General features: G+C 36.7%; 1 protein-coding gene across 1 annotated transcript in view; it reads left to right on the top strand.

Annotated features, from left to right (window-relative positions):
• ANGPT1 (angiopoietin 1) overlaps positions 1-4,879 on the top strand; it is a 153,871-nt gene extending 148,992 nt beyond the window's left edge. Inside the window, exon 9 of the mRNA XM_063171028.1 lies at positions 2,588-4,879. Within this exon, the coding sequence (XP_063027098.1) occupies positions 2,588-2,748 (161 nt within the window). The 3' untranslated portion in view covers positions 2,749-4,879. The remainder of the gene's footprint in view (positions 1-2,587) is intronic.
• The last annotated feature ends 11,507 nt before the right edge of the window (positions 4,880-16,386 follow it).

Raw genomic sequence — 16,386 nt, forward strand, 5'->3', positions numbered from 1 at the left:
TGGTGTTTTCTGCAGTGGCAGTGCTGCAGGTGTATCTTTTAGAAATCTCTGGTTTGTGTTCCCTCACTCCTTCATAGCTACCAAGAAAGTCACTGCTTGCATTCCTCTTTCCCTCAACATACAAAGCATCTGTAAAAAACTTTTCCTTTGCATCCATTCAAAGATGTGAGTTTTGGTGTTGAGACATGCAGTAGGAAGTCTTGTGATAATCTGAGGCCCTAAGGGGAGTGAAGGCCTTTCAGAGGACTGCAGGAGAGCATGGACAGAAATAGCCATCTGGAGAAAAAAAAGACACCATAAATAAAAAAAAACCTCAAAACAGAAAAAAAAAAAAAAAAACCCAAAAAAAAAAAAAAACCAAACAATCAAAAAACCCCACTTCACTTAAAAAGAAAAAGTCAGTGAGAAAGTAAACCCAAAGTTTTAATGCAATATTAGGAAACATCTTTAAAACATTCATCCATTCATTCTCACTAACAAGAACAGTAAAATAGGAAAAAAGTTAAGATCATTAAAACACATTTTGAAAGAAGTGTTTATTTAGAAGAATTCTGTGATGAGAGGTTGGAGCAAGTCCTAACAAATGTTTTATAAAATTATGGGTTTCTTTGGCTTATTCCAGTTTTGACATTGATTTTGTATGGCATCATTTCACCCCAAAAAAGACCATTTATGCATCTATTCCTGTTCCTTTAAGATGAAAAGGTAACTAGGTCAGCTTGCCAGATCTTCATCCTAACACCATAAACAGAACCCAGCTGCATCTGAGTTCCAGCTTTGAAAAATGAGGATTAGGATTTCTCTGTTTAACTTCATCTTAAATTTCTAAAAGATTATACTCTGGTTACAGTAAAACATCAGATGTACAGCTTTCCTTTTCTTTGGTTATTGCCCCCTTAGGCATAACATTGAAATCAAAGGGAAGACAGCTGTACCAAAATAGAAAATTGTCAGAATTTATCTGGCATAAATTCATCCCTCAAGATTTCATTATGAAGTGTTACTTCTTAAAAAAACCAAAACACTAAGTACTTTCCAAAATCTTAAGCATTACAAGACTAGAAACATAAATTATTTGGATCTGAATACGAAGAACAGAGTAAGCACTTCTGAGGGTTCTGAGGGCTAAACACAATCATTACCATAGCAGTGGCAGTATACCATAAACTGAAATAGTTTCATATAATGCATTCATTATAGGTAGATAAAAGTCTAACCACTAAATATGATGGAATTGAAGGATTCCTTGGGACAGTGAACATTGTCTAAAAGGAGTTTGTCACAATTTTGACAAGTCAAAGTGGAAAACACACAGAAAATTTTAAATTCTGCATTCTAGTTCACAGTGACACCAGCAGAATTCAGAATGCACTCACTGGATGATCTGTTTGCCACTACCAGGACTGTTAGGAAATGCTTCACAAGGGGTCCTGGGAAGATGGCAATACTATGATGTGCAGGCTGAAATTACTTTTTTTTTAAATTAAGGTAGTGTTTAAATAACAAAAGCAAAAGTCACAACCTGACCTTTATGATCTTATTTGCCTCATGACACTAATGTTCAGTACAACCATATTCCATGGAAAGATGCATAAATACTGTCCTAAAGATTTACAAAATTATAGGTCTCACTATGAAAAACGTCCCAACAGAAATCTTTCTGACAAATACAACTCCTAGCCACAGAAGTTAATACAGTTTTGATATTTGGGATATTTGCTTTTTGCAGTCTGGGAATTCATTCTGCCTTTCTCAATCTTAACTAAGCATCTTTCTCATACTATATATAGATACTCTGCAAGGTGTTGGAGAGAAAATTCTATTCCCATCAAGGTATCCAGAAAAACTCCCACTACTTTCAGTAGAGTCAGCATATCACCTAGTTTATACTCGTCAGTTTGTGTTCTGTAGTCCTAGTATTGCCAAGTTTCATGTTATTTGGAATTTTTCTTAAAACTCTAGGTCCCATGGCAATCTAAAATTCACCTTAACAAGAAAAGGTCTTGGAGAGATAAACAAGAGAGTTCACTGATTAATTTCATCTTAAAGCAACAATTTAAAGTAGGGCAGTGCAGCACCACAATTCTCATAATTCAGTTATGAGAATCTTTAACATCTATTCTGGAAACAAAAGTAACTGAGCAGCGAACAACCACAATTAAAGCAGTAGAAAAGGGCTGGTAAATAAAATCAAGTCATGCTTATACTCAACATAACAGGTGAAATTATTCCAAATACTTTTGAATGATGGTCTTTTTCTGAGGTTTAAATGAAAAATACAATACTGTCTAAATATGAAAACTGCTTAATTTTTCTCTCATGTTCTTGTTTTTACTCCACATACTGAGAATAAAACTAGAATGCGTTAGGGCATAATTACTTTTGCAATTCTATAAATACATGTGTGTGTTCTCCAGCACTCCTGACTAAAGAATCGCACAAAAGAGCAAAAAAGGAAAATATGAAAATATGACACCAGCACTATTAATGACCTATTTACCAGAATTTCCTAATCAGCTAAACCTAATACACCCATGTAAAATATTTAGTGCATTTGCAGTTTAAGTATTTGTCTTACTGGTTTCAGGGTGGTGGTTTGATGCCTGTGGCCCCTCCAACCTCAATGGGATGTTCTACACAGCTGGACAGAACCACGGGAAGCTCAATGGCATCAAGTGGCATTACTTCAAAGGCCCCAGCTACTCCTTGCGCTCCACCACCATGATGATTCGGCCTTTGGACTTCTGAAGGAATTCCGCGGTGGATCCCGGCAGGAGCCAGGCCGGCAGCGCCCTCAGCAGCGGCACTGGCACAGTCTGAAGGGAAAAGGTGAAGGGCTTCTGAAAGCAGCGTGTTGGGATGATGCAAAGTCGCTTCGCTCTCTCTCCTAACCTGCACACACTTCCACCCCACCCTCTGATTACTGCGGAGAGCTTGGTTTAGAAGAAGGTGGCTGAAATGATTTTCCAAATAACTGGATTTGGCTATTCTGCACAAACTTGGCGCTTGCCAGTGGATGTCTTTTTTTTTTTCCTTTTTTTTTAATTCAGCAACAGGATCAGAATTTGAAGAACTGGAACATATCAACCATGGTCTATTGAGTAGAATGTTATTCAGCAGTGAAATGACAACATTATACCCATGAAAAAGGATTACAGAGACACTTCTATTAAAACTTTTCTTAAAGCATCCAAGGTGACCACTCCAAATATTGTTTTTCTTAATGAACTGAATTTGAATAGTGGATGGATTTATGTGAATCCCAGAGTCAAATTATTTGTGCAAATAAAATTTTTCATTAAATACTTTAAAGACAGGTTTCTAATAAACTGAGTCAAACATAAGAATAATGGTAAGGATAATAAGCATAAATTCCTCAGTTGCTCTGTAGAGGTAAATCAGGTAATTGGCATAATCCCTGAGCTAGGATTTATAGTGTGATAACAAAAGTAGCTGTGTTTTTAGGTTTTTCCTTTCTTTCATTAAAAGCAGTCTGAATGTCATGTAGAATAATTAATGGAAGGTTTAAAGAATGTGAAATATTATCCAAGAGAAAATGCAGGATTTTGCATGGAATTTTTCCATCAAATACATAGGAAGGCAAACTGTTAGAGTATAAAAAATTACATAAATGCATAGCTTAAGGCAATGGATTAATTTTGCAGTATCCTTGCATGTGCGCAATTTATCCTGAATTATTTTACTTTTTTATTACATTTTTGTGAATATCAGAAGCATGCCAGTTTTACACAGTGCTTAGGCTACAACTATAAGAAATACTCATCAGAACTGTATAAAAAATAAAGAATTGTGAACTTGTAAATATCATATATTTCCTGCAACAGTCATTTATTTTGTACAGGAAACCCTGAACCCATGCAAAGGGTGAAAAGCCTCAAAGGGATATAAATGTTAAAGAACTTTAGATGACTGCTTCCAGGGTGCTAACAAGTAATTTTGTTCTATTAAAATGTTGCAAAAGTGTGGGATTATTGGAAAAGATAAAAGTCTTCTAAAAACAAGCAATAAAGTAATGGGTGGCCTATGAGGATACAGAGATAACTCTTTCCATTTACAGCCCTTTTGATTAAGATGTATGAATAAAGTCTATTTGGGGAAGTAGTTCACAGTCATTCTATTTCTACTAGAAATTAAATGAAAAATTTTACCCCACTGAAATCAAAACCAATACTCCCATCAATTAAATTGGGACCAACACGGCACACAGAATCTGCATGTGGTGAGGTGTTTGCTCATCTCTTTGTTGCTTGGTTCCATTTATTAAACTGTTCCTGAGATGAGGCACAACAATTATCTGATTTTTTTAAAAGAATAATGATAACTCTTTTCCCCCCTTACTTTCTACCTATTTTTTCCATTTAGCAGTTTATTTCTATGGAATAGAGAAAAAATACTTGGATATTTATAAACACCTCTTCCTAAAGATCACAAGGCTATACTACCACTGAGGGCTATTGCAGCCCCTAAGGGTTCTCTGATTTTGTTACATTTTGATGTTTGTTTCATTTTAAGTGGGAAGAATTTTTTTTTGTGTAGTTGTATATATTTATATATATATTTGAAATAATCTTGACTAAGGGTTAATTTGAAGTTTTCTGCTGAATAAGTTACCAAACTACTCTTTTCATAGCACTTTCTTCACATACATGTTTTGTCCTAGCTTCAGCAGGTTTTTCTAATGGTCTTCATTAATGTCCAAAATATGCAGTTCATCTTCCACTACATTCTCAAAAGATAGAGTTTTGCAGGTCTCCAAGTTAAGAATGCCATTTTTGCAGATCCTATTGCAAAAGGCAAAACACATTTAAAATTAAAAGCATGATATTTACTGTTTATTTATCTGTGTTTGAAAAAAAAATTGGATTTGGTTTCCTATCCTTTATAATAAAATGTTTTAAAAAATTGTGGAGTATGTGATTTTGCTTTGCTCTAAGTATACCTTTCTGTGACAGGCTGATAACATTTCAAAAGCCACTATCTCTCCATGTAAGAAAGGGTAATAAGTTTAGATGGACTGTAGGAAGGGAGAAAATCTAATTCAAGTTTATCCAGTAATTCTTATTTCTAACTTTTCATATCCCTACTCCAATATTTTTTACTGAATTTCCTTGATTAAAATCCTGGGACTATATTTCTTATCTTTGGTTCAAATCATAAAATTCTCTATTAATCTTTAAAATACAAGATTTCTTTTATTCAACAGGCAAAGATACAAACTGAAGTGTGATGTTTTCCTTGCTTTATGATGTGTTCTTCTATCAATCACTCAATCATGTGTGGCAGTGACAAATCTCCGCTGATCTCTTACCCAGAAATTCCTTCTGTTCCATTTGTATGCCTTTTAACATGACAGTGATCAGGTTTAGCATCTCTTTGTCATGTAGAATAATTTATCCTAATTTTCTCAAGAATTTTTTCTTAATTAACTTGTTATGTTCCTTCAGAGAAACACAGCTTTTTAAATCAACACTAAAGGTGCAAGGAACTATAGAAATAAAAGTACATTTTGCTCCTAAAGTTGGATGAATATGTACTGGCATAAATTGAAGAGTTGAAATTCCTAAAATTCTAGACTTGGAGTTGATTAATATTAAAATCCTACTTGACAGATAGTAAAGAAATAGTCATTGGTCAGTGGTAATAATAACTTTATTATTTACTCTTCACAGATAATTTCCTGATTTATAAAACAAAAATACACAAAGTTTTGACAAACTAATAGATTTGTTTTTCAAAGCATATTGATCCTTAATTTTTAATATCTTTTGAGGCTGGAAATGTTATTTAAATGCACACTTTCCTAAGTGCCCTAACATCCAGTACTGACCTACTAAGTAGGTAAATAATTTATAGTCATTTGTGCAACTATGTCCCAAGATAAAGTTCCTTAAAAAACCCTTCCAGCTATAAAAACTACTTTCTTCTCTGCAGACTAAAAGCTCAAACCACAGCTCTGACCATGCCTCAAATAATCTCGTTTGGGATTGGCACAGTTTCCCCTTCTCCTCTGGGAACAACAAAACTGAAATAGCAATCACAACAAGAGCTTAATTCTCTGGGTAGGATCAAGCGTAATTTACAACCAGACTGTGCTGCAGCTGTGCCAAAAAGCATTTAAAGCATTCTTACCTACCAGCATTTACATGGGCTGGACAGCTAGAGGAGAGAGGCACTAACTCTGAATACAGCTTGCTGCTGCTCTCTGACTCAGCTGTGGTGGTCAGAGAGCATCCAGAGAAAACTTGACACAGACAATCAAAATGATCTTGCTTAAATTTTAACTAGAGGAGCTTTAATCTCTTAAGGTAAAAAAAAAAAAAAAAAAAAAAAAAAAAAAAAAAAAAAAAAAAAAAGACACAAAAAACCACACACAAAAAAAACCAAACCCCCCCCCAAAAAAGCAAACAAACAAACAAACAAACAAAAAAAAAACCCAAAAAAACCAAAACAGAACCACAAAACTGAAGGAGCCTTTCTCAAGCAGCAATAGCAGGAAGGAGAAAGACAGGGGTATGGGACTGCAATGAAGAGAGGGACAAGACAGACAGATAGAGAAGAGTTGAAAGGAAGGGATTACCTGTGAGACACAGCAGCTTCATATTTACTGTGTCATGACTATCATGACTATCACACATTGTGGGAGCTCCCTTGTCCTCTAGGAATGTCCAAATCCCCTCTGCCTGGCTCTTGCTCAGATGAGTAGAAATCTATGGGTATTATTTCTATGTATTATTTCTATTTATATGCTCTGAGTGGTTTGTTTGTCTGTGTGTTTTTATAATCTTTGCACAGGGACCAATTTAGCATGGATTTTTGATATGCTGCTTATGGTTATGTCAAGTTAGCTGTTTAGCAAGTGCTGTAAAAATGAAAAACTTTCTTTAGAGAATATTGCATCCTGCTGTGTAACTTTTAAGTGCTGATGATGAACTAGTACCTATGCTCATCCAAAATCTGGTGAAATTAGAGACTTTTTTTTTCCACTACATAAAATTTTTAGTGCCCAATACAGTTTTTTGAGCCAGTGAGTTCAATTAAAGAATATTAAAGAATGGGTATATACTGTAAATATGACCCCCAAAGGATATATTAAAGTGCATCAAGGCCTAAACACCAGTCCTGTGTTTTGATAGAAAGAATCTTGAGCCTTGAAATGTTACCGTAAATTTTCCTTCTCTTCTTACACTTCTCACCTTACTCCCACTTCAGTAGTTCCCTTATGGCTCCTTTTAAACTTCCAGCAGTGTTTGCCTTTTGCTGTGTGGAAGTGGTCACAGGAGGCAAGTACCAGGTTTGACAGCTCTGCAGATGCACGTGTTCACACCACCACCTGTGGGGAGAGCAGAGTCACTCCCCACCAAACCACGGGTAAGCATTTCTTGATGCTTATTGTTTGCTCTGCAATGTTGTGAAGTGAAAAATAAGGCACACAGAGGTCCTTCTTTACACTTCAACAGGAAGCAGATGCTTTGCCTGGTCAGCCCTGAAAGGGAATCCAGAAGAGTAATTTATAGGCAGCTTCTCAGACACAGTGGAAATGGAGGGGAAAAAAATCTCAATCAAGGTAAAGAAAAAAAAATAAAATTGGAGAATCTTGATACACTAAAGTGGGTAAGAAAGAGTTGAGTAAGAAAAATGTGTATCACAGAATAAGAAAAATAAGAGTGCAAAGGAATCATATTAGGAAGCTGAAGGCAAGGTCAGCAAAAGAAGGCAGTCAGTCTGACAAAAAGAGTACAGCAAAATGGCAAAGATGAAAGCACTGGATAAGAAAAACTGAAGAAAAATTCAGCAGAAGAATCTGTTAACACATTTATTAGAGCACGATTAGTTTCCAATTAATTTTCCAAAGCCTAAAAAGAATATGATCACCCTTTTACTTTCTGCTTTTATTTATTATTTACAGTGTAACGGAGGTACCCTGGTAAAATCTAAAGCAATACTAAAAACCAGTTCCTTCTTAGATGAATTGTTGCTAATGTGCTGCTTGAAAAACAGTTCATGCTTTTAGCATGAGACACAAATCCACCAGTAGAGAAATCAACTTTAGATAATATTTACTCTTCCACTAAAAGATGTGAATCATCATCCTTTTGCAACCCACTTATATTTAGAATCATTGTCTACTCTAAAGAAAACTACACATCTCTGACCTGATCTCATTCAGCTGCATTGTCAAACCACTGACTTATTTTGAGTAATAGAGCAGAACTCCTGCATGGTTTTACTCCTCTTCCTTTGAAGGAAAGTTTTTTTCTTCTGTTTTTTCTTTTTTTTTTTTTTTTTATTTAAACACTTCTAGTTTGGAGTTCAGATTTCATCCACCAGAGATGCTTATTTAACCTCTTTGATAGCTTCACTCAGTGCTGTTTCTTCTGTAAAACCCCCAGGCAAATTTTTCCTGAGTTAATGCAATGGTTCTTGTCGCCATCTTCTGCTCTGCCTTCACATGGAGAATCACACAGCCAGGAAACAACCCTTTCTTTTTTGAGCAGTTTCATTCAGTCCTTACAGGAAATCTGGAGCTCCTGGTAGTAACATCAGTGCAGATCCTGAGGCCCACAAATGCTGGTCCTGGTTCCCTGTGACCAGCAGCTTCCCACTGGCCAGCCACACCAGGGCTATCTGTACCTTCATCCAGGTAATGGGGGTGTTCTCAAGCTCTCCTCCTGCCACATCCCTGTTTGCCTCCCACCTGTTTCTCTTGGAATACCTTTCTGTCCCAGAGCAGAGCCATGGCCCAGCAGCCACCACGACAGCTTTTCCCATGGAATGATATCTCTGCACATTTACCTGCAGGCTGTGCACACTTTAAAGCAGCGCTTCTGGGACGACTTTAGAATGCCTGGTCGCTAGACAATGATCCAAATACATCTCAATAACTTTTTAGTAGTACAATGGCATTTGCCAAAGGCTTTTCCACTAATTTATTCTATTTATTAGATTAAGGAACCTGGGCTAGTTTTTGCTACGGGAGCAGACAGTTTTTTAAACACATAGGTGAAGATGTGTCCAATATCCCTCGGTTTTAGCATGTAATGAAATTTTTGGCATTAGTTTGGAGTATTCAAGGCTTTGGGAAAAGTAATACACATACAGTAATACACATACCAGACTTTGTCTGGGAAAAATAAGTTCATTAGCCAGATCAGTTTTACCCAAAAAAATGTGAAATGCAGAGATAGAAAATTTACATCTGTGACTGTGAATATGGGTTTATGAATGAAGATTTAGGCAGGAGCGAAAAGCTTCTCACAGCTTCTTTTTGATTGAATGACTTGAGCAAATTCGCTTGGCACCTGCACCTCCTGAGTCTCCTTTTCAGACTGTGTGAGCTACCTCACAGACCAGAGAAAAGATCAGAAAAACTGCTTCAGTGTGATATAATCTAAAATAGATTAAGTGCAAGTATATATAAAATGTTGGAAATCTAAGATTTATAGGGTGACTAACCTGTTCAGGTTAAGATTTATTCATGTGAGCACTCAGAGAGTAAAAAATCAAAAATGCTTATATTTTCAGTGCACTTAAATATCATATAAATATATAAAACATATAGTTTAAGTAGCTACTGGATGCGTGGAGAAAATTATAGAGAACATTGATTGTGGAACAAGGCAAGCTAACCTGTCATCTCAGCTCACTCTCAGATCCAGAGAAGCACTTTTCCCTTAAGCTTCTGCTGTCTGCTGCCACCTGTGGTTGGAAAAGAAGTTTTTCCAAAGATGAATTCATCACCAGAATCAACTAAACATGAAATGAGAGAGCTAAGAAAAGGAAACAGAAGGGACCAATAAAAATGGTCAGGATGTCCAGCACAGATGTCAAAAGGAAGTTTCTATTTAGGTACATGTTTTCAGTTTTAAAAGTACTGAACTCCCACTGATTTCAGTTTATTACAAGTGAATTAAAAATACACTGGCTTTTTAGCAGTGTAGACCCTCCCTAAAGAAAAAAACTATTTTAATTTGTACAGTATAAAAAGTTGCTCAAAAAGACGTGGGTGATTGAGAAAGGGAAGTAACATAAAACCATTCTAAAAATGTGTGTTGCAGTTTCTACATTTTCACTAGACCAGAGTTATGTGTACAGAGGAAACCCGTCAAGAGGTGTGCAAGGAAGAAGCAAAGAACAGAAAGCCGTAGTTTCCAAGATGGGAACTGAACTATATTTGAAAAAAACACATTAAAATAGTATTCAAGACTAATTCTCAGCAGTTGTAAAGGCAAAAATCCAATTTCTTCTTTGAATCTAAATTTAATGAATTTATGCACGATGAGTTATCCTGAATGTTTTAATTGCTCTCTCACAGTTTTATATCATGCTTCAAGAACCACATTTCAACAAAGTTTTTGATTAATGTAGACTAATTAATTGGGAAATGAAAATATATACTTATAATTGTATATTTTTAATTCTCCAACTAATCTGCTCATTTCAGTGCCTTTATTTACTCTGGAGTCATATTCAGCAATGGAAAAGGTACTTTGTCTTTTCAAGAGTTCAAAAATTCCTTTTTTCCCCTTTAGTGCACCTGAGTAATATTTACCACGGGATGGTCCAAATTAATATCTTCAGAGCAGCCCAAACTGCTCATCCTGTTGCCATACATAAACTATCTCATTTCACTGACCTTTCACTTTCTAGTGTTCCAACCAGAGTCACACTGAGGTTAGGATTCACAGGTCACAAGGCCACAGATAACCTTAGATATTAGCAGGATTTCATGTCATTTCTTACAGAAACCATGAGTAAACCAATATTTAGAAAGCTGGAGAAACCCATTTGTTTGCGTGCGCTTGTCCTCTTTGAGTTTCAAAGGCAACCAATTTAGCATCTCTGAACAAATAAAAATGAATGCACATGAAAGAAAAGCAGAAGCAATTTGGTTACCCACTGGACTCAAGCACGACAGACAGACAACCATTCCATGGCTGTCCCAGAAGTGTTCCAGCTCCACAGGCAGGTTTGATGGTGCCTGAGGAGCAGCATGAAGGAGCTGGCACTGTGTTACACAAGCAGAGAAATTTCAACCTCACAACCTTGGCTGTTAAGAATCATAGGATTATGGAATAGATACCCTTAGAAAAGCAGCATTTTGAATGGTGGTTTAGTGGCTGAAAGGCCATTTTTCACAGCAGCTGGGCTTGGGCCTCTGGTTCAGTTCTCACCTGCTCTGCAGATGACTTGGAAGCTTGGAGGCTCATGGAAGATGAGTCCAATATCCTTCCTGCCATCTTTTTTGGGTCAGATGAAGCTGGCCACAAAGGAGCTCAGATACCACATCCCATGCTAACAAAAACAACCTTTCCCAGCGTTATCACTATAACACACTCTGAAGGGGCCCAAATCAGCATCATTATTTTACATTCTTCTAGACAGCCATTTTCACTTATGAGTTAGACACTGAAATGTTTTGCAGATGTGGTTCTAACAGATCAGTTTGTTGACACATAACAAACCTCACTGATACTCAGTTGTGGAGAGCCCATTTTTACTTAATGCCACAGATTTATTAAATGGGAGCACGTCCAGGAACCAGGACTTTCAGAGCATGTCACACCTAGTGAATAAGAGAAAATGAACGTTTTCATGACAAGTAGTGCTATTCCTACTAAATGAAAGGCAAGCTAGAAAATAAAGTCACTGTACTTTTTAAAGTACTAACACTTGTGCAGTGCATGCGCAACCAAACTACTTTAATGGGTTCAGAACTGCCTCCTGGCCATACCTTTTCTTCAGAATTTTGTACTGTGTCTCTTGATGTCTTTAGCTTCTAGAAATTTGGGACAGATTCAGGACCTATCAAAATGAATTTGTGAGGCCTGAATTTGTGGCCTTTAGTCTGGAACATAATATAAATAAAACAAAACCGAAACAGAATAAAACATTCTTCTTTTTTCACAAAAATGAAGTCAGGAAATGCTAGCTAGTATTCTTTCTTTCTGTATTCACTTTTTTAGAAACAACACTCAACAAGGATTTACACAAAATAGCAAGGCAGAGATTTTGCAGTCCATGAGATTTCTTCATTGCCAATAGAAACATGAAGAAACTTTATCTATCCATGCACCTGTCTGAGCCTCCTGCTGGCATCACAAATCACCATATTAAACTGCTATTCAGGAAAGAACATGAGTAGCAGCATACCAAGCATGTCAAAACACAGAATGGATTATCAAACAGATTTAATTTGTAAGAGAAATCTTTATTGCTCGGTGAGTGAATTATGAGATTAGTGTCATGGAAGCGATAAGCTTGGTATTCCACCAGGAAATACCAGGTTACTCTGTGCATCCCAAAGTATTTGTCTCCAGACAGTGCTCTGCACATTGTAATCAGAAATGATTGCACAATAAGTGGCTCCAATAAGCAGACAGCAGGACTCTGCCAAAATGAAATGCCCTCTTTGGTACTGTAAAATGAGCTTCACTGACAAGGGTAAGATTTCACCTTCCTTCTTCCATAAAGGCCAAATCCCCAAAGGAGTCTTTTCTACTCTTGTCGTCTTTCCTTGTCTGCATTGCTCAGCTTTGAACTGAAGCTTCCCTAGGTTGCCCTTCTTTTTTCTTTTTTTTCCTTCTTTCTATAAGGTGCGGATGAAATGCTTTTAAGTATTAACATAGGCATGTTTCTAAAATGCCTCCATTCATACAGAACCTTCCAACAGCCCTGTTGCAATTAATAATTTTGAAATCTTTTTACTGTTCCTTCATACGACACCTATGAAGAGGGACCAGAAATTTGGCTAGATCCATGTAAACTGCAGTTGCACTACTGGGACAGTGAAGTAGATGCCACTCGAAGCCTTGTCAAGGACTGAATTGTCCTTGACAACTGATCAAGGATGTATAGGCATCATGCCTGTATATCATTGAGCTAAAAGAAAACAAAACAAGGCCTCTTCTTTGCTTTTTTCAGTTTGCTGTGAGTGGCTGTGCTCTAGGAACATCCTATGTGCACTGGCAAGAGGGTATAGGCAGATAAAGCAGATTGAAAGGCTTCTTCTGGGGAAAAAGAAAGAAATTAAACATTCTCTCTCTAAAAGTCATGTAACTAGTTTTCAGTGATTTGGAGAGACTGGTGGACACTTCAGCATCCAGGGGCATCTGGGTTGCTTGAGGATGGCTGAGGAGGGCATTTGTTGCCTGTGCAGTCTGGTCAGGATTCTTGCATACCTTCAAGAGAAGTCTTCTGGTGTCAGCCAGTTTTTGCTTTGCTCAAGTTGGACTACTGCCATAATTCCAAGATCAGGCCCTTCGTGAGGTGATGTCCTGTCACCAACAGCATTGCTGGTGACTAAAGGTGTAAGAGCTGTCTTTGCAGAACAGCCAGTGCCTGGGCTATTCTCAGCCAGGACCTTGCTTATTCCATTTTGGCTGCAGTACATGACCTATCCAAAAAACTGATGGGCAATTTCTCAAAAACAGTATAAATCCAAAGACTTTCTTGTATTTCACAGCCTATCAACTTTGGAACACCATACACCATTTTCTGCTGAATTGTGCTCCATCCTAGTTTTATTTTAGACTTCTTTATTTTACTTTTATATCCAGGTGAGACGCAAAAGCTGAAAAATGAGAACCTGCCTGTGTCTAATGTTGGAAAAAGGAAAAAAAACCCCAGCAGGCTGAGGAAATATTGGGAGATTCCTACTGGGATATTCTTAGTAACCTGGATAAACACAGTAGAGGAAGAGGAGAAAATGTAGCAATTAAAAAAGCATAAAAGTATGTCAAGATTGCAGGCCTCTCAGGTCATCACAGAGCTTCCATCACACAACCTACTAGAAACAGTGGGAAAAGATGGAGTAAGATCACCCCAAAGTTAAAAATAGAGGTATGGCATTGGTGATGCTCAGTCAAAGAAAAGATTAAAAAATTACTAACATGTTGTTTGTCTTAATCTTAGGGTAACTGTCTCACTAAGGTGTGAAAAAGTGAAGGAGGAATGGGGCACGATCAGACTCTGAAGTCCTGGTCAGTTTTGTGGTCCACTGATTACTGCAGCCTGGACAGGCACTTCATTTGCTGGTGACGGAGCTGCCCAGTTTGTGTTCCCTGGCCCCCGTGCTCCCTTTAAATCTCCCTCACAAACACAGAGACTTGAAAGGAGAAGCAGTAATTCAGAAAGTCTCTTAACACAGCAGGGTTACATTTGCAATATGGAAGGGTTAGGATTGAAAACCGAAGTAGTTTAATTCTATTTTCAAAAATCAGTACCTAACGCAGGATTATCTTTAATGACAGACATGGAGGTGTCAAAGGACTGTGTCAGGTTTCAGACCTTTCCATAGTTTAAATTCCTGTGTTTAATCAAAGGTTAACTGAATCACTGCTGGTAGAAGAGTTACTTCAGTGCAATGGTGTTGTGGGTGGCCTACAATAAGTAATTCCATACTCAGGCTGCACTCTCCTACATGCAAAAATATTTCCCGTGCATGTCTCTGTACAGAAAATACATGTGACAGAATATACAGACTCTCTCTCAAGGCAGTGCAAAATATTTCTAACTTACATTATTTCTTAACTTCTTCATCTCTTAGCTGAATAAATTTATTTTTTTGGTTGTGACTTCTCTAAAATTATTTTCTATTAAACGGCATAAAATGTAGTAATAGCAATAAACTTTCTTTAACTCTTGAGTGTCAGAACTCATATCAGCAGAATTTCAATAATTTTGTAAAGCTGTGTTTTCTTATGTTTTTCCTGCACAGCATATTACTTATAGAAAAATACAGGAATTAATCTTCTATGAACTGATAGTTTATTGGTTTGGCAATACTCAGCAAATATACATACACTTGGACATAAAACAGAAATTCATATCCTGCAGTTGAAACTTCTATGTTATTTTTTTCCATTCCTAGTACATAGTAGTGCAAATAATTTCTGTGAAAAGAATAGTATGGCTGCAGAATCCATGGCTATTCTTTGTGTTCATATGGAGATTTGTATGAAGTTTTGAAAAATATCTCCTTTGTTCCTTGATATGGTAACTTTATTGTTGTTCAGTTTGGTTGATTTTAACACCTGGAATGTGAATGTTATTCCTTTTGATGAAATTTATATTTTCTTACTTTACAGAGCTTGGTTAATTATACATAAAATTTCTATGATACAATGAAGTATATTAACCTATAAAGGCTTGATGTATTCGACACTTATTCTAGATTTTTTGGTATGATTTCCAAGACTAAAAAGGTGAACAATGTCATTAACTGACATGTTTTAAAATGAAAATTTAAAAATTTAAACCCCAAAAGCTTTCCACTACAACCAAATATCAAAAATATGCTGACCTATTTCTACAAAATTTGTTTTTTTCACAGAAGATTTACTATTAAAAAGAAATATTCAGGGAAGGGGAATTTCTTCGTAGAAATATTTGTGGCTCCACTGAAAACCTCAAAATAAGGGGTGTGGGTTTCCAATGAAAGATCCACATATTTTGGTATTATGGTGGAAAAATTCTACTTTTTTATAGACTCCTCCCTTTCCACCCCCAAAGCTCCCTAAGGAAATCAACGGTTAAATGTAAATAAGAAACAATAATTATTGGTTTTCTGGGAAGGAAATTGTGGGAAAATTTGAAATTTCTGCCCCTTCTCTCTCTATTTTAGGTAGTATAAAAGCATGACTAAACATCTGAAAGCATTTTCCTAATTACTTCCTGTGTAGTACAAGCATGACTATTTCAACTCTTCTAGAAACACAATTGTATAAGGAAATAAATGGTAAGTTCAAAATAGGAAGTATCCCTTACTTCAAGTGTGACCAAGTGTCTTGTACAGAATTTAATGGAAAAATTGAGTATTTTTTCATTATTAATGTTTTCCAGTAACATCCAAAGGAAAAACACTGTTTGTCTTAAGGACCTCCAAAGATAACACAGGACTTGAAAGCCATCCAAATTTATGTAAGCCATAAACTGGCGGTCAACTTCCTTCTCATCATGCTGAAATTCTCAAAATGACATGGCAAAATATAAGTAGTAGCAGGAATCCTTTTCCACTTCCAGGTGGTACAAGAAATTGTTCTTTCCATATGTCTCCTTTTTTTTTCCTCTGTCTTGATTCCAAACTCACCTTCAATCAAGCAGTCCACATAAAAATAAAAGTTTTCATTGTTAGGAAAGCGCAAATTTCACTATAGCCGCACAAAAATCTGCTCCTTCATTCAATGAGAAAAGGAGATCCATTCCACAAAACAGAGTTGTGGAATTCTGTGCGGTCTAGATAGCTCTCTGAAATTCTTACCAGTTTTGGTCAAACATAAGGTCAGCCTTTGGATGGGTGAATGGAGAGCAGTGAAATCTGCTGGGCATTGGGAGTAATGTGAATGGACTGCACAGCTAAGCCAGCCT

Source organism: Melospiza melodia, chromosome 1 (assembly GCF_035770615.1).
Source record: "Melospiza melodia melodia isolate bMelMel2 chromosome 1, bMelMel2.pri, whole genome shotgun sequence".
Lineage (NCBI taxonomy): Eukaryota > Metazoa > Chordata > Aves > Passeriformes > Passerellidae > Melospiza > Melospiza melodia.